At 68.7% G+C, this 23,628-nt stretch overlaps 4 protein-coding genes across 4 annotated transcripts in view; 2 read left to right on the forward strand and 2 right to left on the reverse strand.

Annotated features, from left to right (window-relative positions):
* The window catches only part of CHLRE_08g384390v5 (uncharacterized protein), a 17,495-nt gene extending 9,222 nt beyond the window's left edge, over positions 1–8,273 (forward strand). Inside the window, exons 15-27 of the mRNA XM_043065342.1 lie at positions 240–407; positions 700–797; positions 1,053–1,239; positions 1,425–1,763; positions 1,926–2,033; positions 2,224–2,982; positions 3,196–3,368; positions 3,593–4,790; positions 5,116–5,378; positions 5,496–5,829; positions 6,049–6,404; positions 6,585–6,918; positions 7,140–8,273. Of these exons, the coding sequence (XP_042922343.1) occupies positions 240–407; positions 700–797; positions 1,053–1,239; positions 1,425–1,763; positions 1,926–2,033; positions 2,224–2,982; positions 3,196–3,368; positions 3,593–4,790; positions 5,116–5,378; positions 5,496–5,829; positions 6,049–6,404; positions 6,585–6,918; positions 7,140–7,838 (5,016 nt within the window). The 3' untranslated portion in view covers positions 7,839–8,273. The remainder of the gene's footprint in view (positions 1–239; positions 408–699; positions 798–1,052; positions 1,240–1,424; positions 1,764–1,925; positions 2,034–2,223; positions 2,983–3,195; positions 3,369–3,592; positions 4,791–5,115; positions 5,379–5,495; positions 5,830–6,048; positions 6,405–6,584; positions 6,919–7,139) is intronic.
* Positions 8,274–8,365: 92 nt separating this feature from the next.
* Positions 8,366–11,338, reverse strand: CHLRE_08g384500v5 (uncharacterized protein). Its single transcript, XM_043065343.1, has 5 exons — positions 10,965–11,338; positions 10,591–10,748; positions 10,288–10,374; positions 9,700–9,875; positions 8,366–9,386 (listed from the first exon to the last, which is right to left on the reverse strand). The coding sequence occupies exons 1-5, from the start codon at positions 10,996–10,998 to the stop codon at positions 8,870–8,872; spliced, it is 972 nt and encodes a 323-aa protein (XP_042922344.1). The 5' UTR covers positions 10,999–11,338; the 3' UTR covers positions 8,366–8,869.
* A 263-nt stretch (positions 11,339–11,601) lies between these two features.
* On the reverse strand, positions 11,602–17,368 carry CHLRE_08g384550v5 (uncharacterized protein). The gene is made up of 7 exons (XM_043065344.1): positions 16,916–17,368; positions 16,356–16,443; positions 15,363–16,256; positions 14,951–15,004; positions 14,672–14,770; positions 14,333–14,398; positions 11,602–14,114 (listed from the first exon to the last, which is right to left on the reverse strand). The coding sequence occupies exons 1-7, from the start codon at positions 17,239–17,241 to the stop codon at positions 13,305–13,307; spliced, it is 2,337 nt and encodes a 778-aa protein (XP_042922345.1). The 5' UTR covers positions 17,242–17,368; the 3' UTR covers positions 11,602–13,304.
* Positions 17,369–17,598: 230 nt separating this feature from the next.
* On the forward strand, positions 17,599–23,460 carry CHLRE_08g384600v5 (uncharacterized protein). The gene is made up of 8 exons (XM_001694253.2): positions 17,599–18,334; positions 18,412–18,516; positions 18,667–18,729; positions 19,002–19,112; positions 19,331–19,715; positions 20,000–20,120; positions 20,474–20,641; positions 21,042–23,460. The coding sequence occupies exons 2-8, from the start codon at positions 18,445–18,447 to the stop codon at positions 21,163–21,165; spliced, it is 1,044 nt and encodes a 347-aa protein (XP_001694305.2). The 5' UTR covers positions 17,599–18,334; positions 18,412–18,444; the 3' UTR covers positions 21,166–23,460.
* Positions 23,461–23,628: the final 168 nt, after the last annotated feature.

A 23,628-nucleotide genomic window follows, 5' to 3' on the forward strand; every position in this document is an offset into this window, starting at 1 on the left:
GGTCTAGGGGGTGGGGGATGGGGGAGAGCAGGGGGGGCCTTTAAGGGGTTAGGAAACGAGGCCTGGGGGTGCGAGCTGAGGGGCTTGCGGCGACATGCATGCATTTCCCTACCAGCGCAGACACATATATACATATATACTCTCTCTCTCGCGCGCGCGCGCGCTCACACACACACACACACACACACACTCGCACGCACACCCCTCAACCACACACACACACACCCACACCGCTCCAGGCGCTGCTGGAGGGGCTGTCGCTGCAGGCCGCTGCCGGCTGCCGGCGCGAGCTGCTGCCGCTGATGGGCGTGCCGGGCATGACGGGCGCGAGGGCGCGGGGGCTGTTCGCGGCGGGCATCACCCAGCCCGCACTGCTGGCGGTGGCGGCGGAGGAGGACGTCAAGAAGGTGCGCGGGAGGGGAGGAGGGAGAGGTGCTGGTGAGGCGAGCCATGTCGATACTCCTGCCTTCATCCATACCCCGAGTCACTCCGTAACTTGAGTCACGTGCCCTAGAGTCTCACATCCACAGGAGAGGGTGGGGCGGCCAGGATTACCGGGACACTGCTTCCCCCCAGCCCCCCGTACCTTGGGTCTTCTCGCTCACACGTCACACCCACATCCCTCCCCCACGTCCTCTCGTGCCCTCACCGCCCGAGCTCTCCGCCCCGCCCAACCCGCCCACCCACCCACCCGCTCAGGCTCTGGCCTCCTCGCTGCCGCGCGCTCTGCGCCAGGCCGCCCGCCTGCCGCCGCCCGCCGCCGCCGCCGCCGGGGGTGGCAAGGCCGCTAGCAGCAAGTGGGTGTCTGGGGCGGTGGGGTGCAGCAGGCACGGGCGCACAGGGCGTGGGGCAACGGGGTTAACTTTGAACCAATCCCGTAAGGAAACAGTCCCCGCTGCAAGGAGAAACTGCAGCCGCATATGCGAGCTGTGGTACATCACCATAGGGGCAAGGGGGACAGAGCGTTCGTCCAAACACACACGCGCACACGCGCACACACACGCCTGTAACCGCTCCTCCCGCCCCCCACCGCCCTACCTCGCCGCCTGCAGGGAGGAGGTGGCCGCCGCCGCCGCGGCCGCCGCCAACGGCAACGCGGTGCTGGCGCGCGGCGCGCGGGCGCTGGTGGCGGCGGCGCGGCAGCACCTGGGCGCGCTGGCGGCGGAGCTGGCGGAGCAGGAGGCGGCGGTGGAGGCGGCGGAGGCGGCGGCAGCGGCGGCGGGAGAGGGCGGCGGCGAGGTGCGTGGGAGCGGCGGGCCACCGCTGCGTCTGCCGCTGCGTCTGCTGCTCTGTCTTGTTGCTATTTTCTGTCGTTCTCAAAACAGTGGTTTGCCCCATTGTTGCGGCCATACTAGTGGGTAGCTTGTCAGTCGCCCACATCACCCCACCCCACCAACAATCACGGCATCCCAATGACACCACAGGCCCAGCGCGCCGCCGCCACCCGCGCCGCCCTGGAGGCCGCCCAGCGGCTGGAGGCGCAGCTGCGGGCGGCGGGCGGCAGCCGCGAGGCCGCCCTGCAGGAGCTGCAGGCAGCTCCCGCTGCTGCTGCTGCGGCCGCCGACACTACTGCTGCCGCTGCTACTGCTGCTGCCGCTGCTACTGCTGGGGAGGGGGAGGCGGCAGGAGCGGCGGCGGGGACTCGGGGCGGGGTGGCGACGCAGGCTCGGCCTGTGCCCCAGCCGGCCAGCCTGCGCGGCTCGGCTCGTGTGGTGGAGCTGAGTGACGGCAGTCGGCCTGAGGTGGTGGCGGCGTTTATGGAGGTGGGGAGCGGGGAGGAGGGGGGGGGGGTGCAGGTGGAGTCTCTGGGGTTGTTGGACCCAAGACCCAAGCAACCTGAGGACAGGGGCACGGCATGTGGTGCACTGCATAGTCCTTACGTGTGCCTGTCGTCCCCCCCCCCCAAAACCCCCCCACACACACAGGCCTGGCGCGCGCAGCCCAGCTTCGCCCTGGGGGTGGTGTCTAGCCGCCCCCTGCTGCTGCCGCCCGAGCAGCGGGCACAGCAGCTGAGGGCGCAGCAGCAGCAGCAGGCGGGCGGCGGTGGCGGCGGCATCACGGGTGGCGGCGGCGGCGGCATTATGGATGGCTCGCCCTCCCGCCCTGAATGGGGCGGCGGCGGCGGCGGTGGTGTCCCCTGACGGCGCGCGGCCCTCGGCGGTGGACGCGCGCATTCGCATCCCCGGCCCCCCGCCCGCCGCGATGGCGGCGGCGCTGTCGCAGCAGCCCACACAGCCGCGTGCGGCGGCGGCGGCGGCGGCGGGGGCGCAGCCGCAGCCGTCGCCGCCGCCTGGGCCGCAGGGCGGAGGGGGTGCAGCGCGGAGCGGGGACGATGGCGGAGGTGGCGGCGGTGAGGCGGCTGCAGCGGCGGCGGTGCAGGCGGCCCCGGCGGCGGTGGTTGAGGGGCTGGTGGTCACGTGGGGCTTCACCGAGGCAGTGCTCCTCAACTTCACCGCCCCGCCGCCGCCGCCGCAGCAGCACCCCCAGCAGCAGCAGCCGCAGCAGCAGCAGCAGCAGCAGCGGCCGAAGGCGGGCGCGCGGCCAGCGGCGGGTGGCGGTGGCGCGGGCGGGTCCGGGTCCGGGGGGGCTGTGGGCACCAAGCGGCGGCGGGCTCCTGAGGGCGTGGTGGAGCTGGAAGAGGAGGAGGTGGTGGTGGCGGGGGACGGGCATGGCGGTGGCGGCGGCACCAGTCGCGGCGCCAGTGGCGGCGGGGGGCTGCATAACTCGGCGCTGTGGCGGGCGGCGTGTGAGGTGCTGGCGGCGGCGGGCCGTGGCGGCGGCGGTAGTGGTGGCGGCGGCGGCGGCGGCGTGCGCATTGTGGCGTGGCAGGCGGAGGCGCAGCTGGCGGCGCTGCTGTCGGCGGGCTGCCCGCTGGCGGCAGCGGGTGGCAGTAGCAGTGGCAGTAGCAGCGGTAGCAGTAGCAGTGGGTGGGACGACCCAGGTGTGATGGCCTGGCTGGCGTACGGCTCGGCGGGGCCGCAGGTGGGGCGGAGGGAAGCGGGAGGGGGGCGCAGGTGGGGCGGGGAGGAGGGCAATGTATTCGTGCTCTAAGATACCTGTCACACACATACGGCCTCCTCCCTCCCCTTTGCCACCACCCCCACGCGCCAAACCCTCTACGCGCTCTATGGGTTCTGGATTGGCAATGGTTTACGTTGGGATTGGAATGAACTACCCCTGCCCAACCCCCCACAGGAGCTGTCGCTGCCCCAGCTGCAGCGGGCCGTGCTGCCCGCCTACGCGGTGCGGGTGCCGCTGCAGCCGCGCGCCGCCGCCACCGCCGGCCTGAGGGCGGCGCTGAGCGCCTGGGCGCTGGCGGGGCCGCTGCGGGCGCGGCTGGCGGCGGAGGGGCTGGCGGCGCACTACAGGTGGGGGCGTGTGTGATTGTGTGTGTGTGTGTGTGTGTGTGTGTGTGTGAGCGTGTGAGCGTGCATGTGCCGGTGAATGCTCATTATGTACTTGTGTGTACGCGTGTGGGATCAATGGCTTTGCATTGCTGTGCTGATTCAAGGGCAACTGGAAGGCTGTTGGAGCTGCATGAGGACTCCTGACACCGCCTCTGCCGCCACTGCCGCCACTGCTGCCGCCACAGGCTGGTGGAGGCGCCGCTGACCGCCGCCCTGGCGCGCACCCGCGTCAACCTGCTGCCCAGCAGCAGCAGCAGTAGCAATGGAGGGGGGTGTGGCAGTAGCAATGGAGGGGCCTGTGGCAGTAGCACCGGCACGGCACCGGCTGCGGCGGCGGCAGCTGTTGCGGCGGCGGGCGGCGGCCTGGCCCTGGATGTGCCCGCCTGCCGCCGCCAGCTGGCCCGCGCCGCCGCCTGCCTGGCCGCCTGCGGCCGCCTGGCGGCCGCCCTCACCCAGCCTCCCATGCACCCACAACAACACCAGCAGCACCAACACCAACACCAGCACCACCAGCCATATCAACACCAGCACCACCAGCCTCCACCGCCAGCGCCCCCCTGCCTGGACCTGCGCCGCCCCGCAGTTGTGGAGGCGCTGTGCCGCCGGGCCTTCCTGGCCCGACTCAGACCCGGCGGCGGCGGCGCACCCGCCACGTTGCCCCTGGACCTGGCACTGCAGGCGCAGCACTGCGGCAGCTGCGACGGAGCCGGCGGTGGTGGTGGTGAGGAGGGGGCGCCGGTGAAGCGGGCGGATGCGGCGGCGTGGGGCCCGCGCGTGGAGGCGTACGGGCCGCGGCCGGGGCCGCCGCTGCCGCCGCGGGAGCGGGCGGTGGCGGAGGCGGTGGCGGCGCTGCTGGCGCGTGCGGCGGCGGCGCGGGAGGAGGAGGCGGGGCTGAGGGCCTTGCTGTGGGCGGCTGGGGAGGTGGCGGCGGAAGTGGAAGGGGCGGAGGAGCTGTCAACCGCGCCAGCTGGTTCCGGAGCATCAGCAGCGGCGGCGGCGGCGGCGGCCTCGGGCGGCGCGGCTCGCTTTGCGCTGCAGCGGGCGGGGCTGGAGGGCCGACTGCGGTGCGTGTACCGGGGAGGCGGTGGCGGTGGTGGGGGCGGAGACGGCGCCAGTACGGCCGGTGCCGCTGCTGATGGTGCTGCCGCCGCCGGCGCGGCTGGCGCTGCTGCTGCGGCTGCCGAGGTGGCGGCGGTGGCGGCCGCGGGCGCTGACGCGGTGGTGGTGGTGTCGGAGCTGACGGCGGCGGGGCTGGCGGCGCAGCCCCCCAGTGCGGGACCGGGCGGCGGTGGCAGTGGTGGCGGTGGTGCCCCTGCAGGCCGCGGCCCGGCCTCGCTGCAGCAGCGCTACTGCTGCACGCCGGCGGGGGAGGCGGCGCTGAGGGTGAGTGCCGGGGGAAGGAGGGAGGGTGGGAGGGAGCAGAGGGAGCGTAGGCGCGGGAGGGAGGGAGGGAAGGAGGGAGGGAGGGAGGGAGGGAGGGAGGGAGGGAGGGAGGGAGGGAGGGAGGGAGGGAGGGAGGGAGGGAGGGAGGGAGGGAGGGAGGGAGGGAGGGAGGGAGGGAGGGAGGGAGGCGCGGGCGACAGCAGCCTAGGCCTGCCCACACCAGGACCACCGGGGCGCCACCCACGCTGCGGCCACGCCAGGTCGCTCCTTCCACCTCGCCATCTCGCCCTCTTGCCCTCTCACCCCCTCACCCCTCGCCCCTCAGGCGCTTCTGCCACTGCCCGTGCTATTCGCCGAGGACCTCCCGGGCCCCAGCCCAGGCACCGGCCCGGGCCCTGCCGCGGCTGCGGGCGGGTGCCCACCAGCACCCCCAGGCCCGCCGCCTCCGCCGCCTCCGCCGCCTCCGGTGTTGCGGTGGGGCCTGCTGCTGGACTTCCAGCCGCCCGGCCCCAGGCAGGCGCTCACCTTCGAGGAGGCGGAGGCGGAGGCAGGCGGAGGCGGCGAGGGAGTGGGGAGAGCCAGCAGCAGGTGCGAAGGACGGACTGAGGCCCTTCTCCTTCCTCCTTGCTCTGACATATGCCTGCGGCCCGCCTCACACACGCCCCTGCCTTCCCTCACACACACACACACAACACACACACGCAGGTGCCACGTGGCGCTGGTGGCCGCGGCCGACCCCCTCACCGGCCAGCCTGTCCACACCGTGGCGCCCGCTGCCCGCCTGTGGGCGGCGGACGACTGCGCCCGCTGCCTGCCGGCACTGGCGCAGGCGGCGGAGGCGGCGGCGGCGGGGGCAGCGCCGGGAACAGGGACGGGGGCTATGGCGGGGATGGCGGGCGCTGGAGCAGGAGCAGGAGGTGGCTGGGGCGTTGCGGGCCTACCGGCTGGCATGCCGACCCCAGCCCCAGCCGCCGCGGCCGGCTCGGCGGTGGAGTGGGCGCTGCGGCGGCTGCTGGCCATGGCCGTGGCCCCGCCGCAGGTGAGCCACTGGGTGGGGCGTGTGTGTGTGTGTGTGTGTGTGTGCGTATGTGTGTGTGTGTGTGTGCGTGTGCGTGTGTGTGTGGGGGGGGGAGGTTAGTGTGATAATCACGCTGTGATTACCATAGTGAGTGCCTGCGTGTGCAAAGATAACCGGCGGATTCACCACATGCACACACACATACACCCAGCCCCGGCCTCCTCCTCCTGCCCCTCACAGTTTCTGCGCTGCGCCGCGGAGGACCTCCTGCAGCCGCCGCCGCCCACACCCGTGCACACTGCAGCCGCACGGCCAAAAGCACCCTCCTCCTCCTCCTCACTCTCCGCCCCTGCTACTGCCGACCCACAGCGGCAGCTGCTACGGGTCCCCGCTCCCCCGCTCCCTCTCCCTGCCCCTGCCCCTGCCCCTCCCCCTGCCCCGCTCCCCGCCTACCCCTGCCGCTGGGTGTTTGTGTGTGTGGCCTACCCCTACCTGCCGCTGGCGGCGGCGGCGCACCTCAGCGGCGACCCGGGGCTGACCGCGGCGCTGTACGCCCCGCAGCCCTGGGCGGCGGTGGCGGCGGCGTGGGAGGCCAGGTGTGTGGGGGCGGGGTTGGGGGCATTGAGGGGGGATGGGGAGGGTTTGTAGGGGGGACGGGGCACTGGGGGGCACTGCGTGGGGCTCCTGCGGCTCGGTCCTCACCTCACACACGCAACCCCCGACTCATTCATATGTTGTGATCGGTAATCAACTCGCACACCCGTACACCACTGCAGCCAGGGACAGCAGCTGCGCCGGCTCCTGGGCCTGGTGCGACACCGCAGCGGCAGCAGCGGAAGTGCCGCACAGGCTGCAGCCGCCAGCGGCAGCGGCGCGGCCGCGGCCCCGCCGCCGCCGCCTGCTGCTGCTGCGGTGGTGGAGCTGGCGGCTCGTCAGGTGCTGGTGGCGGCGCTGGCGGGCGGCTGCAGCCACAAGCAGCTGGCCACCGCACTGGGGCTGGCAGGAGGAGGCGGGGGAGCAGGAGGCGGCGGCAAGGCGGCGGCGGCGGCGCTGCTGGCGGGCTTCCTGGCCGCTTTCCCCGGGCTGGCCAAACACAGGGAGGAGCTGCCGGTGAGCGGGGGAGGGGCAGGGGGCTAGAGGGGGGCTAGAGGGCGCCTAGCGGGAGGACGGGGGGAGGCGTGAATTCATCAGGGTCAGGGGAAAAGAGGGTTAGAGGGGTGAACGGGGGGCATGAATTGATCAGGTGTCGTGTCCTCCATGTGTCCCTACCCCTGCCTACCCCACGTCCACCCCTGCCCGCCCTGACGCCATGAATGTGTGTGCCGCCGCAGTCCCGGGTGCGCAGGGACGGCCACCTGTCCACCCCCGCCGGCCAGCGCCTGCGCCCGCCGCTGCGACACCTGGCGGCGGCGGCGGCAGCAGCAGGCGGCGGCGGCGGCGGCGGCGGTGTGGGCGCCCTTGCCAAGCTGCAGCGGCTGCTGCTGCGGCTGCAGCTGGGCGCGGCGGCGGGCGAGGTGGTGCGCACGGCGGCGGCGCTGTCGCTGGCGGCGGTGGACGACGTGCTGGCGCAGCACCACCACCACCGACTGCTACAGCCGCCACAGCCGCCACCAGTGGCAGTAGCAGCGGCGCCGGCGGCGGCTGGAGGCGCACTACAACAGCAGCAACAGCAGCAGCAGGTGGCGGGAGTGCTGGGGCCAGGGGCGGCGCCTGCGGGGCCCGTGCCGGACCCGCCGCGTGCGGGGCTGGTGTGGTGCGGCGACGCGCGCATAACGCTGTGTGTGCCCGTGCCCGTGCGGCGGCGCGGCAGCAGCAGCAGCAGCGGCCGGGATCCGGATCTGGATCCGGCTGTGGATCCAGATCTGGATCTGGAGCCGCTGCTGGCGGCAGTGAACGGCGCGGCTGGCGGCGGCGTGATGGCGCACCTGCGGCTGCGTGTGCCGCTGCACGTGAGCGTGTACAGCGGGCGGCGGTTGGCGCTGACAGGCTGCGAGCAGTACGTGCCGGGGGGCGGCGGCGGCGGCAAGTGAGCGGGTGAGCGAAGGGGGGGCGCGGAGTCAACGGGAAGAACAAGCAGGGGGCAGTCGTGGGGAGGAACGGAGCGAGTGATGGGGTTTTGCAGGTGGAGCTGAGAGGGTTGAGGCAGGCGTTGTAGCAGTCATTGCCGGTAAAAGTCTAACTTGCTCGCCAAGGGACCTCCGTGGGTAGGTAGGAGCCTTGTGGGAGGTGTACCGCCCACAGGCGTGGGGTCGAGGGGCGGGGGCCCAGCTGTGTGAGCGGCATGCAGGAGCACAGCACTGTATATCTGTGATTGAGAGTGACGGTGAGTGGCACTAGCAGTAACAGGTGGCAGCGGCAGGATGTGGACGCAGTGTGTCATGCATGTCAGTGCAAGCTGTGTCGGGGGAGCATTCATGTGTGGTGACGAACCTGCGAACAGTACCGGTATGTAAGAACGGAATGTTAGGCTATGGGTTAGTCGACCCCGACCCACTGCGGCCCTGGCCACCACCGTCCCATGTCGTTGCCAGAGGCGTGTACCGGTGCCGGTGCATGCGGAAATGTACTTTTACAAGACGGCGTGTTTCACATACTGTACCCAGTGGAAGGTGCCATAGGTCCCTTCTTGTAAGTCGAGGCTCGAGGGGGCAGCGCAGGTCTCCCAAACACCACCGCCACCGGCCCACCGGCCCAGCGGTGGCCCATGCGCGGCCCACCGCCTCCCGGCCCTGCCTAGCCTCCCCACCACCACAACAAGTGACGGCACGCTCCAGGCCCCAGGCGCCCGGGCAGGAGGAGGAAACCTAGCAGGCTAGCACGCATACTCCAGCCCATTCACAGCCTTGTCGAACTAAGCTGCTGCACTTTCTATGCGCACACATGAGCCGGCCCGCACGCAGTTGGGGTGCCGCCCCTGTCAAGCGCCAAAACACCATCAGCACCACCCGGCCCAACGCCTCCCGGCCTCCCGCAGTCCCTGCCTGCCCCGCCCCCGAGTGGCCATCACCAAGCAAAGTGGCGGCACGCCACGCCACGGGCCCGGGGGGCATACGACAGTGCATCAAGGCGCCAGTGTGAGGGACGCATCCGCCAGGTGCGCCCCCGCCTCCGCCCCCTCGCCCTCCCCGTGTGGCCGCCCGCAGCCGCAATCCTCAGCCGACCCCACCACGTCATCAATGGTCAGCAGCAGCCGCAGCGGAGGGGCCCCCGCCACCAACACCCCAAGCCCACCGCCCGCGCCGCCGCCTCGTGTCAACGCCGCTCCCAACCCATCGGAACTCCCGGACTCCGCCGCATGCCCCCTCCCCGCCATTGCCGCCTCGCCCCTTCCTTGCCCGCCACTGCTACAGCCGCCCTCACTGCTACTGCTGCTGCTGCTACTGCTACTGCTGCTGGTGCTGGTGGTCGAAAGGTCGGGGCTGCGGTGTACGGCGCCCATGCCGTAGTTGCCGGGTGCGGCGTGGCCCTTGAGGAACAGCAGGTCCCCCTCGCCGGCGCATGTGTGGGGCGCCGCCGCCGCCACGCCGGCCACCGCGACGCCGCCCTCGCCGCCCCACAGCCACCGCCGCTTCACATGCCTGCAGCCGGCAGGGGGCAAGGGGACACAGCCACACAGCAACAGACAGCGAGAGTTGGGACACACAAACAGAAAGCGGGGAACCCGACAAGCTCAGCGCCAAATCCCCTCCATGTACCTGTCTGTGGCTACCGCACTGTGAGTCTGTGACTCCGCCCCGCAACCTACGTGCTCGGCTGACGCAAACCTGCCTCTACCCTTACCTCCCTCACCCTCCCCTCCTCCCAGGCCCCCCATAGAGTCTCCGGCTTCTTACCATGAACAACAACCGCCTCCCTCCCCTCCCCTCCCCAAACCCCCCAGTCCCCGCCCACCTGTTCTCCACCACCTGTGTTCCCGGCCCCAGGTAGGTGACCAGGCAGCGCACTCCCACGTGGTCGGCGTGCCAGCGCGGGCAGGGCGTGCCCGCCAGCACCTCCAGCCGGGCGGACACGCGGCGGTAGCCCAGCAGGCCCGGGCCGAACAGCGCCAGCAGCTGGCAGATGTCGGCCTGTGCGTGTGCGCCGTACACACACGCGTCAGAGCAGGCGTGCCGCACACACAGGGATGGACGCATGGACGACACGCCGCATGTACACACACCTACACACTGGCATGCAGTTGTGCCCGTTATGTGCAGGGGCTGCAACTCCGTCTGTGGTACCATGTACATGTACGTGTGTGTGGGCTGGTCGTGGTGTCATCTGATTGGGGGGTGCGCTGCTGGGGCGGGCTGTGAGGCGGGCCAGGTGCCACACAGCCACCCGAGACAGCCAAGGGTGGTGAATCCCACGGCTGAACGCCCTCCTCCAGCCCTACCCACAACGCACACAACCCCCATATCTCGGCCACACCGCAGGTCGCCTGACCCCACCGAGCCACCAGACCACCAGACCGCCAGCCCAGCGGCAGCCCGGCCTCACCTGCAGCCACTCGCGCACCTCCGGCTCCCGCAGCGCCCGGACCAGCTCCTCCGCCGCGGGCGCCGGCCGCCGCGTGTCAGCCAGCACCTGGGGGTACCGTAAAGGGGGGGGGCAGTGAGGGGGGTGAGAGGGGGATGCGAGGGGGGTGAGTGACGGGGAGTGGGGGACACTGTGGGCCGTACGTCGTGAAAGGCTGCCAGTGCGTGACGATACGTCCCCGCCACGCAACCGCACCTCCCCACTCCCATCACCCGCCCAAACCGCCACCACTACCACCGTCCCCACTGTCGCCGCGCCACACACCTTGCTGCGGAAGCCCACCCCCAGCCGCTCCGCCTCCTGCCGAAGCCGGCGCGGGTGCACCGGCGAGCAGCGGCGCACGTGCACGGCGTTGACGTCGGGTCGCAGCAGGTCGGCGGGGCTGGAGGTGCTGAGGCGCACCCGGTCGTGCAGCAGCTGGGCTGCGAGGGGGCAGGCGGGTGAGGCGGAAGGCGGAAGGGGGCGGTGGTAAGGTGCTTGCGAGGGCAATAGGTTGGTCGCTGAGCCCGGTTTTCGAGCCGCGCAGCCAGCTAAGTTGCTCCAATGGTGTTACGTGACTTGTAACGACAAGATCGCCTGGCCAGGGGCGGACGAGCGGGAGAGCGACCGCCATGCGAGCAAAACCACACCATCCTCACCGCGACCCCAGCTCTGCAGCTGCGCCAGCCCCATCCTTGCTCGCCTCGGTCACTCAAGATAGTTTCAGGTGTAACGCGCAGATAATGTAAGACGGCTCGCTCGTTTGCTAGAAATGCTAGAACCACTACCTGAACCACCACCGCGTTTCTTTTTGGGTGAGGTCAAGACCACGCCGACTTGATGAAATGTAAGAAGGAGAGGTGATGCATTACTAGTTGGGTGGGCGTGGTGGGCGCCTGGTGCAATTTGTGTATGCAAAATGTGCATCAGTGCATTCGGGTCCCAATCACCTTCACAGTTGGCCGCCCGTCCGTCCCAGGGCCCCCGGTGCGGCCTGCTTTGCCTAGGGCTGTGGCGAGTCTGGCGACTAAGGTCGAGAGCAGCCTAATAACCTGCAAGCTGCAGCGGTTGGCCAGGAGGACTGGAGGGGGACGTCGTGGCGCACCCGTGCCAACCGCCCAACAACCGAGGGGGCGGCACAGGGCGGCAGGCGGGCAGGTGGGTAGGCGCGCCCTGTCCCTGCGCAATGTCACTCTGGCCTCCAGTGGGGAACAAAAGCGTCCGCGCGCACATGTCCCATCGGCCACAGCCGCACGCGCGCCCTCGTCCGCAGCGGCACCATGTCTGCGGCAGTACGGCTCTTGGGTGTTACACCGGCGGATCAGCAGACGTCACGTGGGTGCCAGTCGCTGCGGGTGTGTGTGTGTGTGTGTGTGTGTGTGTGTGTGCCACACAACGCCACAGCGCCCTGGGACCGGGTCGGTTCCCGCCGCTGCCGTGCGAGCCCCTTTGCCCCGACACGTCATACACACATGCGTGACACCTACACCACCAAACTCGCGACTCTGACAAAAACATCAGACAACACCCGGGGCGTTCGAGCTCCAACCCGGTGAGCAGGTTCGCTGCGTCGCCGCCGGGTGAAGGTGCACTTGGGATCATCACACGCACACCCATACACTCACCTACCACATACCGGCACCCACGGGCGCAAGCTCACGGATTCCAACGCTGTCTACATATCGGCGGCGGCAGCAACGCCAGACCACCACACCGCCAGGCACCAGCACCACACACACACGCAGCGTCAAGAATATAGATGTACAAGGAGGGCACCCGGCGGCGGGCTACAGCACCTGTCTTCAACAATATCACAGCCCCTTCTGTATCAACAGCTGTACAAGAGCCAAACCGGGACCTCAGGCCAGGCCGGACGTGGGGCGCGTGCGCAAGGCGAAGGGCAAGGGCCTCCACGGTACGTGTGGTGCAACCCACACCCACACCTACACACAGCCACGCACCAGTAACCCCCTCCCCGCGCGCCAGCTGCCGGGTGCTCCTGGCGCACGTGCCCACACCCGCCCTGGCCGGGGCCTGAACGCACACATCGCGCACCGACACGAGTACACACCAAAGTAAGTACGAACAGAGATGAAGCCATGCCTTTATAAACGCTGGGTAGCACGAAATGCAGATGAAATACCAGGGCAGTCTACTAGTTCTCAGGGCGCGGCCACCAATTGGAAGCATCGCGCCGGCTACGCAGCTACAGCGGAGACAGCGGCGGGCGGGGCCATGAATGTAACAAAGACCAACTGACCGCCGCCTGCCACTCGCCTTGTGTGAACGTCTCTTAAGCAATCACAGCCAACACCAACACCAAACAGTCACAATGACACGCGCTCGCCCATCCACCAAGAGCATCGCAGCAATTGCCATTGCCGGCGCTGATCAACATGTTAACACACACATACCGTAACGGTCTCAGGGTTTCTTCTCGATTCGGTGACAGTCCCCCGGCTGCGACCTGCGCAGCTGCTACTTCGCCCCCTCCCACAGCGGCCCCCGCAGCGGTCTGCGTGCCTGCTGCTGCCTCTCTCACATCGGACCGCACCAACCGGTGCCCCCGAGGCACTGCGCCTGCAGTCCCGCCTCGCCTCTCCTGCCCTCTGTCAAAGAGCCACTCCCCCACCACCCACCTCTGCTCGCCGCTCCTGCACTGCCACGTCTGCCATTCCCAGGCAGTGACGCCAGCCCACAGCCCCTCCAGCCCTCAGCCCACAGCTACTCCCTCTGCCGCCCGGCCCAGCCCGTCCTAGCCCGTCCTGACCGCCCCCACTGCTGCGCCCTGCACATGCACATGCAGCCCAGCTCCTGCCGCCGCCCTCCAGCCCCACATGCCGCCGCCACATGGCTGGACCGCACTGTCACGGCCGCCAGCTCCGACACCGGACCGCCAGTCAGCGGCGCCAGTGCCGATGCAGGCGACGTCACCCACATCCGCCCCACCCGCCGCCCAGCTCCTCCCTCTGCGCCCCTCCCCTCCCCCCGCCCCCCAGCTAGGCTGTGTTGACCAGGTACACCTCGCAGTGCGCCAGGCGCGCAAAGTAGGCCGACACCCGCGCCGCCAGCCGCGGCACCGCAGCCGCCGGCAGCTGCAGCACCACCGCCTCCCGGGTCAGCGCTGCCACACTCACACTGCTCCACACAGCAGCCGGGCCGCCACCGCCGCCGCCGCCGCTGGTGGTGGTGGTGGCGCTACTGCCATTGCTGCTGCTGCTGCTGCTGCTGCTACTGCCGCCTCCGCTCAGCTCCCGGCCCAGCTCCATGGTGAGCAGTTTGGACCAGGCGGAACGCAGCACGGCCGAGGGCGGCACCACCAGACCCTGATGGGGCGCAGAGGAGGCAGTAGCGGCAGTAGCAGTGGCAGTAGCGGCGGCAGGGCGGCCGCTGCTAGTGCTGGTGCTACTACTGCTGGCAGCAGCAGTAGCAGCGGCGGCGATGGAGTGGTCATAGCTTCCCTTGATGGTGGCAGCAGCCGCCGCAGCCGCAACCACCGTGTCTGGCACCGCCGCCGCCGCTGCCGCCGCCGCACCCACGCCCGCCGCCGCCGCTGCCGAGGGCCAGGCCGCGGGTGCGGCTGCTGCAGCCGCCACGGAGGCTGCGGAGGCGGGCTGCCACTCCAGTCCCCCAAGTGTGGGGCCGCCGCAGCCCAGCACGTAGATGGGGCGCAGGCGCTTGGAGAAGGCCAGCGTCACCAGCTCCGTGGAGGAGGAGGAGGAGCCGGAGGCAGAGGAGGAGGTGGAGGACACGCCGCCGTGGCGGAAGGTGACCACCCGGTTGCGCACGGCGCGCAGCAGCCCCAGCAGCTGTAGGGCCGTAGGGGGTGTGCGTGTGAGTGTGGGAGGGGGGAGGGGGAGGGGTTGGGCGGGTGGGGGTGGCTGGGTGTAAGGGGGTGTGGTCAGGGGGTGGTTGGAAGCGCGTACGTTTCATACAGGTTTGGTGGGAGCCCGGCCGCCCGGCCGTCCTCCTCCACACACTGCCTCCTCCTGCCCCCGCCCCGCCCCGCCCCCAGCCCTTCCCGCACCTTGCCCACGTCCTCGTACAGCGCCACGTAGGGGTTGCCCTTGGCGGTCTTGACCTCCACCAGCGCCTGAGGAGCAGGAGGAGGAGCGTGCGTATTAAACGCAAGAGATGCAGAGATGGCGAGGGACATAAGAAAAGGGAGAAAGATTAGAGGCAAAGCACACAACCCGTTCAACAGAGCCATATCCACCTTCCCCCTTCTTGTACACCATCATAAATGTACCCCTCCAGCCGCCTATCCCAATCCCTCGGTCCCTCCGCCCGTCAGCGCCCCCCTCCCCCAGTCCCCCAATCCCCCAGTCCCTCCCTCCCCTCCCTCCCCCTCCCCCACCCCACCCACCTGCACCACGCCGTCCGGGTCCACCAGCAGCAGGTCGGCCTCGCCCTTGAGGTGCTTGCGGTTCACAAACGGCGAGCCGTCCACACGCACAATAGTGGCCTGCGCACAGGGGGGGGGGGAGGTTGGGGGGTTACATTCATGACTAGTTAGGGAAGTGGTAGACGGTAGACAGCGGCCCCAGGAGGGGCCCTGGAGGAAAGCTGCCATGCCACACACTCACACACACCCGTTGCAGAATCTGCCTAACCCCCACACCCACACCCACACGCCCACCCACACCTGTGCGTACAGGCGCCACCCGGGCGGCAGGTGCCCCTCCAGCTGAGCAGCCACCTGGCGGGGGGGTTACACGCATTAAGTTTAAGAAGTGAGGGGGGGGGCGGAGGGCGGAGACAAGGGGGCGGGGGGTGGGCAGCGGGGGGCAGAGGGGGGCGGGGCAGCGGGGAGGCACAGCGGGTTGCAGGTCAGGGAGGCGGTGGCCGCAGCAGCAGCGGCGCGAGGCGCAAGCAGCAGCAGGAGCGGCATGGCGGCGGGAGGGGCCTGGGGCACGTCCAGCACCCGCCAGCGACCCATCACCACCGGTGCCACCACCGCTGACGTTGAATCTGGGGAACTCCACGGCATCCCACGCACACACCCGACCCCCACCACCCCCCACCCTCACTCTCCCCACCCTCACCCCCACCCGCACCTGCAGCTCCGTGTAGCTGCCGTTGCGCCGTATGTCCACCAGCGGCGCCGGCTCGCCCAGACCCAGCACCCGCTCCAGCAGCGGCCGAAGCTGCGCGAAGGTGGCGGCGGCGGAGGCCAGCGCGGCGGCAGTGGGAGGCTTGGGGCAGCGGTTGGAGGTGGCGGCGGCACTGGTGCTGCTGGTGCTGCTGGGGGTGGTGGTGCTGGTGCTGGTACCGGTGGTGGTGGAGGCAGTGGAGGAGGCAGCAGAGACGGCAGCGGTAGCGCCGCTACAACAGGAGGGCGCGGGCGCGGACGTGCCGCTACACCCCACGGCGGCGGCCTCCTGCCCCTGCCCTTGCCCCTGTTGGCCGCCCACCGCCACCCCCAGTGGCGCCGCCGCCGCCGCCATGGTGCCGCCGCTGCCGCCGCCGCCGCCTGCCCCTGCTCCGGCCCCCTGCACAATGGCGCGGCACCAGCCGTCCACCTGCGCCCTCAGCGCCGCCCGCCGCGACTCCAGACTGCGCACGTGGCTGACCAGGAACAGCGCAGAGCTGGGGGCGGGGGCGGTGGGGGTGGAGATGGGGGTGCTGCTGGTGGAGGTGGAGGTGGAGGTGGCGGCGGCGCAGTGTGGCAGGGGCAGGCTGTCGGCGCCGTCCGTGCCGTCCAAGGAGGAGGAGGCCGAGGACAGCGGCGAGGGCCCCGCACACGCCGCGCTGGCGGCGCCCGCCTCCACCGCCAGCGCCGCGGCGGCGGCGGCGGCGGCGGCGCGGCCGCGCTGGCGGCGGGTGACGCCCTTGTCGCTGCCTCCTCCTGCCTTGAGGCTGATGCAGGCGCTCACCACCGCCTCCAGCGCTGCGGCGTATGCGGTGGTGTCACCCGCCGCCAGGTGCAGCAGCAGCGAGCACAGCTCCACCTGAGTGTGGCGCAGTAGAGCAGTGAGGGGGAGCGGGGCGGGGCCGTGGTGTCACCACCACAACTGGTGAAAACCCCCTCGCCCTCCCCACCCGCCCACCTTGTTCCGCTTCCACACCGCGCGGTCGGGGAAGGACTCGCGCCCGATGGCGTTGAGCAGCAGGCTGCGGAACTCCAGGGCCGGGAACCTGCAGGGGGGAGGGCGCAGGAGGGGTAGGCATCGGTTGTGGAGGCCGGCGGGGGCGGGTGCGGTGGGTGGGGCGGGAGGAGGGGGTGGAGCCAGGTGAGTTGGGGGAAGCAGTGTGGGAGGCGAAGGGTCACAAGGGCTTTTGCTTTCCGGCTGCTGGAGCCTCAGTCATGCAGCTAGTAAGGCGCGTGGGAGGCGTAACCGACTGCAGGAAGCAACTGCGTTGACTGGCTGCAGTGCAAGGGTGTGTGTGGCGCTTGGGCAGGTGGCCGTGAGTCTCAACCGCTGGGCGGTCAGCGGCTGCGGGTCGGCACCTTGCCGCTATGCTGCCGCACCTCCGAGACCTGGCGGAATCTAACGATGGGCGGTCAGCGTCTAAACGCGGGTACAGGGGCTGCCGGAGCTCCTCGCGCGACAAGCCGCGCCCTTTGAGCGGCACGCATGCGCGCGCCAGATGTTGTGCAACGACTGACCTGAGGAGAAGACCGTCGCCGGCTTCCGGTGGCTCCGATGGCACAGGCAGCGTTGCTTGGTACGTCACTCGCCGGAGCACGTCAAGAGCAGCGGCATGCCGGCTGCGCGAGAGGCGAACTTTCCGTGTGCTGTCTCCGCGGCTCCCAGACTGCGCCTGAAGTGGTTGCAGACGCAAATGATGCTTCCAAGGAAGCGCGGAACTCCCAAGGCAGGGCCCTGGGTCGCATAATAGCAAAGGTGCGCTGTTTTTTGGCCTTCCGACACCCCCTCTCGGCGTGTCAGTGCTGTGCCGCAGGACGCGTGAACGACCTAGTAGAGACGCCATTTTTCAAACTAGGCCCTCGGTGCGAACGGCTTAAAGACGGTCGCGGAACTGGGGTTTGGATGGTGAGTTTGAAATGGCGGGTTGTTGCGTTCGCACGCTTTCCTTCACCGGGGGTCGCGCAATGTAATCGGTACGTATGGAACAAGTCCTTTCGTGTGCCTGTTGGGGCTGGAGTTCGTCGCTTCCATGCATGGGCCGAGTTGCAACACTCATTGGGCCTCTTTCCAGTGGGGACTTTAGCCATTTAGTGGCAAACATTTAGCGCTAAAGTCCCGCCACTGCGAACACCCCCACTTTAGTGGACATTTAGGGACTTTAGGCACATTTAGCCAGCCCCCGTTTAGTCGCTGCGATTTTCGTTCTTCGTTGTTTCGAGCGCTCTCGCAGTAAAGCCTTTCATTTAGTCCCAATTTTGCAACTCGCTGTAAGATTAATTCCCTTGGAGCCGCGAACTCGGCTGAGCACCCTCCAAGCTCGCCCCCCAGCCGAGCACTGCCTGGCAGAATACTTCGGGTTGTTTACATCGTTCCGCCATCATAAATACGTACAGATGCATTAGATTAACACCCCAGAGTGCGTCCCGGGCTCTCCCAGCGCAGTTTTGCAACGTTTGTTCCGCCATCGCGCATGTGTATCGGGCCCGTCGGCCGAAATGAGCTGACCCGTCATCCCAACAGCTTAAACAGCATGAGAGCATTGTGCTGAGCACTAAGAATCGGGTTTGAGCATGGGCGCGCGTGTGCCAAGCGGAGCGCTAAAGTCGCTGGCTGTAAACATGAATGCTTTAGTGCAACATTTAGTGTCCGGTGGGACTTTAGTGAGCGACTAACCAAGGAGCCACTAAATCCACTGGAAAGAGGCCCATTGGTTGACCTTTTGGCTTGCAGCCATGCTCTTTCCATATTGACTTGACAGCTTGGGGCTGCTGCATAACGCGATTACTGGCCCGGGCCCTGGACAAGAAGGCTGAACTGCAATGCGAATGGCCCTTGAGCGGACAGCAGCCTGCGGATTGCGCGCCCCTAGCAAAAGTAGCCCACTGAGACGTCAGACTGTAGCTTTCAAGGCGCTTGCCAACCGTGCTGCCCGTCAAGTGAGGAATCGCTCGGCTTTTGCGCAACAGCACAATCGAGCCGCGCTGAGCACCTGTATTTGTTTGTTTGTCTACAGACGCGGCTGTCATGTTCATCTGGCCTTCTAACGATGCCCTCGGCGGGGCTAGCCTCTCCATCGGCGAGCGCTGCGCGGAGCGCAGCCGGCGCTGGACTACGAAGCGTGAGTGGGGTTGATGTGGATGTATTACAGCATATGCGCCCCGCGCGGCTTGGTTCGCCGAGCCTGTGGTTACTGGGCCTGCCCACGCCAAAAAACGCCAACGCACGCTGTCAAACGCACGCCGCCCACGCGCCCTCGCTGTGCGCGCAGGTCTCCTATGACGAGCTGGACGTGCAGACGCCGCTCGCCTATGAGCTGCTGCAGGGGCCGCTGGTGAGCAGTCCTTGCTTTGAAGGGGTTGAGGCGGGGGTCGGGGCAGCACTCCGCCGCTCGCACCTCCCGCTCCCCATCCCGCCACCTCCAGCTGATGCCCCCGCCCGCCCCCTCACCCGCCCCTCACCCGCACTCCGCCCCACTCGCCTTACTCGCCCACTCGTCCACCCAGCAGGCAGGACTCAAAGGCAGAGGGCCCACGCACCCTCCCGAACTCGCCGAACCACCCACCCACCCAACCATCCGTCCCCCCACCAACCCCCCCCCCCCAGGCGCGCTGGTCGCACACGGACGCCACGCACGTGCCGCCCACCGCGGTGCTGGTGCACGGCATCCTGGGCAACCGCAAGAACATGAGCAGCTTCGCAAAGATGCTCGTGGAGGTGCGAGGAGGCAAGGCGGCGGGGACTGCGGGCGGCGGGAGGGCAGCGTAGGCGGGAGGCCCCAGTTGGGCAGCAAGTTGGGCATGCGGGCGCCGGCGGTGGGGCTCGAGCGGCCAGCACCCCCACCTTGTGTCTAAAGCTCTGGGCGTCTCCCTCACCTCGCCCTCGGCTCGCCCCCATCTCTCCCCCACCCCCTCGCTGCCCTTTCGCCTTCCCAGGGCTTCCCCAGCTGGCAGGTGCTTCTGGTGGACCTGCGCTGCCACGGCGAGTCTGCGGCGCTGCCCGGCCGGCCCGAGGCGCCGCACAGCGTGGCCTCCGCCGCCACCGACATCCTGGCGCTGCTGCGGCAGCTCAAGCTATTCCCGCGCGTGCTCATCGGCCACTCCTTTGGCGGCAAGGTGGTCATGAGCATGGTGGCGCAGTTCCCCGCCCGGCTGCCGCGGCCGGTGCAGGTGTGGGTGCTGGACTCGCTGCCGGGCCAGGTGCGGGCGGGCGGCGGCCCCGACGGCGCCGACCACCCCGGCGAGCTGATTGCGCTGCTGCGGGGCCTGGCCATGCCGGTGGCCAGCCGCAACGCCGTCATGGACGCCGTGCTGGAGGCGGGTGAGGCGGAGGCGGGTGGGCGCCGGGTGTTGGCGGGGCTGGTGGGGGTGGTGGGGGTTGTGGGGCTGGTGGGGTGGGGGTGGGGGTGGGGGTGGTGGGGGTGGGGGTGGGGCTGGTGGTGGTGGTGGGGCTGGTGGGGGTGGTGGGACAGTGACAGTATATGCGGGCGGGATGAGGGTATGAGGCGGGCATCGGACGGGCTGGAAGGGGAGGCATGCTCCACCACCATCATTACCACGCACCTCATGTCCTCTCTTCCTCCCTCCTGTCCCTCCCCCTCCAAGGCTTCTCCCCCGCCATTGCGCGCTGGGTGGTGACCAACCTGCGGCCGGTGCCGGGCGGCTCGCCCAGTGCCGGGCCCTTCAGCTGGACCTTCGACCTGGACGGCATCGCCGACCTGTACAGGTGAGGAGCGGGGCGGGGGGGGGCGGAGGTAGGGCGGTGCGGGGGCGGGTGCGGGGTAAAGGCTGGGTGCGGCGTGTGTCGCTGTCTGGCGGCGCCGGCAGGTGGAGCTCCGGGTCCGAGGCGGGGAAGCGGGATGGGATGTGCGGGATGGAAGGTGCGTGTAGGGGCACAGGTGGCACACGGTGGGGTGGGGGTGGAGGTGGAGGTAAAGGGTGGAGGTAGGGTAGTTTACTCAATCCCAACGAAACCGGGGATTGGGGTGGGGGTGGAGGTGACACACTGGCTCTGGCTCTGGTGAGGGAACTGATCCCCCTGTGCCCCCACTGCCACCACCACCACCGCCCCTGCCGCAGCTCCTACGAGACCACGGCGCTGTGGCCTCTGCTGCAGCAGCCGCCCGCCGGCCTGTCGCTGGACTTTGTCAAGGCGGAGCGGAGCACCTTCCGCTGGGGCGGCGCGGACGAGGCCGCCATACGGGGGGCGGGGCACGGCGTGCACCTGCTGCCCAACAGCGGACACTGGTGAGCAGCAGCAGCAGCAGCAGCAGCAGCAGCAGCAGGGGGCCAGGGGAGGGGGGCAGGGCGGGCAGGACGGGGGGCAGGGCGCGGTGGTCGTCCAGAGGATAGGAAGGAAAGCGCGTGTGTACAAAGCCGACTGGGCAGCTATTGGGGGTCGGGCTGGGCTGAGAAAGGTGTGAGGTGCCTGGTGGGGATTGGGGTAGTTATGGTGCGGACGTGGCCGGGGCTGCAGGGCGGCACCCTCAGGGGAGCGGCTCCTCCTGGTGCCTGGGGCTGGGGACTGGACCTGCGGTGCGAGGACGGAGGCAGAGGCTGAGGGGCGCAGGCGGCCGCCTGGCCCCTGCGTGTTGGCGCCCACCCGCCCACCCACCTCCACGCCTCGCCTCCGCCTCCCCCCCCTCAGGGTGCACACCGACAACCCGCTGGGGCTGTACGACATCCTGGCGCCCTCCTTCGGCGCCAGCCCCGACCTCAAGCAGCGGCGCACGCCGCCCGGAGCACCCAGGGGCAGCACGCATTACTACTAGCGCGGCCGCCGTCCGGCGGCCCCGTGCGCCAGGCCTCCACCGGACAACGGCACCAGTGCCAGCAGGCGGCGCCCTGCTACAGCGGCAGCTGCGGCGGCAGGTCGGGCGGAGCAGCCAGCAGGCCTCAGTCACCAGTCAGTCACCGGGCATGGCCGCATGGGGCATGGGGCGTGGGGCGCCGACGTGTCGGTGGTGGGGCTGGGCTGGCCCTGCCTGTGCCGGCGCCGCGGCCGGTGCCGCCGTGTGCCGGGTCCGCCGCCGCCAGTGGGCGCGGGCGTGCGGCGGCCGGCGTCTGGGGGCGAGGGGAGGTGGAGCTCAGATCCCCGGCTCGTCAACGCCAAATTCAAGCACCGTGCTTGGCTGTGTGGTGCGGCCACACTGCGGCCGCCCCGCTGTGCCCCGCGCCATGGGGCCTTGAGTGCGCCCGGTGCAGCGGCGGCAGGGGTGTGTGGCACGGCGGGCGGCGGCGGGCACGAGCCCGGCGTGGCAGTAGCAGCATGCGGCCGCGTGTGTAGCCACTGGCAGCCACGGTAGTGTCCTGCTGGTGAGGCCAACCGCCTGTCGTGAGCACAGGCACAATCTATCGGGTCATCAATCGAAGCGCGGTCGTAAGTCCTTGGGGGTTGGACATAAAGTAATGGTTGCGCAGTTCGATCGTCGGAAGAGCCATGTCGTTGTCATGATTGCGTTGCATGTGTACCTGTTTGTGTCTGGTGAGGGCGTGCTTTTCATTGCGCAATGCCTCGTCATCGAAGGGCGGGGTGACGAATTGTATGTCGATAATAGCGTACTAATGAAGCTGTTGTGCACTGTATCGTTACTCGCGAATATAACTACGAAGAAGCCTGTTGCACGAGAGGGAAATCGGCGTGGTGCCACTGATTTCAATGCAATTCGATTTCGTATCTGGCGTGTGTGCCATCGCTGCGGGACTCGTATCCACGGGAAGGGGTTGCGTGGTCCGGGGCGCGGGGCGGCTTGCGTGTCAGTCGCACGCAGTCGCGCGGCCAGCATCCTCGTGTGGGTGACGCCGGCGGCGTTTACTTGATACGTGTGTGCATCAAGTTGTCGTTGCGATGGTGCGACAGGGCGTCACAAATGAACTGGTTGTCGGGCCTTGGCCGTAGCGGTCCAGTGGACGCGGGTGAAGTTGACGAAGAGATCTGTGCACGAAGAAAAAAGCGAAGGAAGAGACAGCATGCTGCACATCGCATACCGGCCGCACCGCAATATCGTTTACTGTGGGCCATACAAATAATGAACATGGTCTTCGCATGCTCGCTGGTAGTAAGTAAGTAACGCAGGGTTGAAGGCGGATCAATAGCAGGCGGGGACTGGCACTGGGGCAAAGGGGAGCAGGCTCGGGTGTGTGCAGCCTGGCTGTGCGTGTGTGTGTGTGTGTGTGTGTGTGTGTGTGTGTGTGTGTGTGTGTGTGTGTGTGCGTGTGTGCGTGTGTGTGTGTGTGTGTGTTTGGCTGTGGCTGGGTTGTGGCTCTGGATCTGTGTGCGTGTGTGAGTGTATGCGTGTGTGTGTATGTATGTGCGTGTTCGTAGTTTTAGCAGGGGGACACAGTCATCGTAACTGACTCGATCAAGGCAAGGCAGGGCAGCCCTGTGGTGAGGTAGGGCGGGCAGTCGGGCACACGGGCTGGCTGGGAGGGATTGATGTGCAGGTGTGGTTCAGGTAGCAGGGCGTGTGTGTGTGTGTGTGTGTGTGTGTGTGTGTGTGTGTGTGTGTGTGTGTGTGTGTGTGTGTGTGTGTGTGTGTGTGTGTGTGTGTGTGTGTGTGTGTGTGTGTGTGTGTGTTTGTGTGTGTGTGTGTGCTCTTGTGATGCAAGGTTCAGTAGGGATACGGCGCGCGTGCTGTGCGCATCAGGTGCGTACGGCCCACTGGCGCAGTAATTATCCGTTGGGCGTGTTGACCGCTGAGGTGGTTGAGGCTGAGGCATAGGAGGCACCGCGCACACGCGGCGTCAGACGTTGTGTTGAAGCTTGCAAACATTCCAAAAAGCCCACAGACATGCAGACATGGTGGTGGTAGCCAAGGCCACTAGTCTGCTACCGCCAGATCGCATTTCACGTCACTGACTCGCGAACACGTCACTGGCTCGTCAACTGCGTCAGCAGGTTGCCCTTGCAACCAATGCAATCTACAGACTGGTGGTGGATTGGCGGGTTGGCGGCAGGGCTTGCATCTTCCAGGGGTAGGTCGGCGCCGCTGGCGAGAAGGGCCCTAACCACGTTCTCGCCCACGGCATCCCGGGGCCCGAAAGTGCCTTAATTGTAGCGTTTGGGGGGACTACGCCCCCCCTCCCAATAACCTCTGGCTGGCTGGCTGGCTGGCGCTCCAGCGGAGGTAGCAGATATGAAATGGAGTTGACGTGAGGATGCAGACTGGCGGATCTGGAAAGGCAGCGGAAGGCAGCAGCCGCGGGGCAGTCGCACTTGGGGTGGGGAAGGCTGC

Source organism: Chlamydomonas reinhardtii, chromosome 8 (genome assembly GCF_000002595.2).
Source record: "Chlamydomonas reinhardtii strain CC-503 cw92 mt+ chromosome 8, whole genome shotgun sequence".
NCBI classification, from domain to species: domain Eukaryota; kingdom Viridiplantae; phylum Chlorophyta; class Chlorophyceae; order Chlamydomonadales; family Chlamydomonadaceae; genus Chlamydomonas; species Chlamydomonas reinhardtii.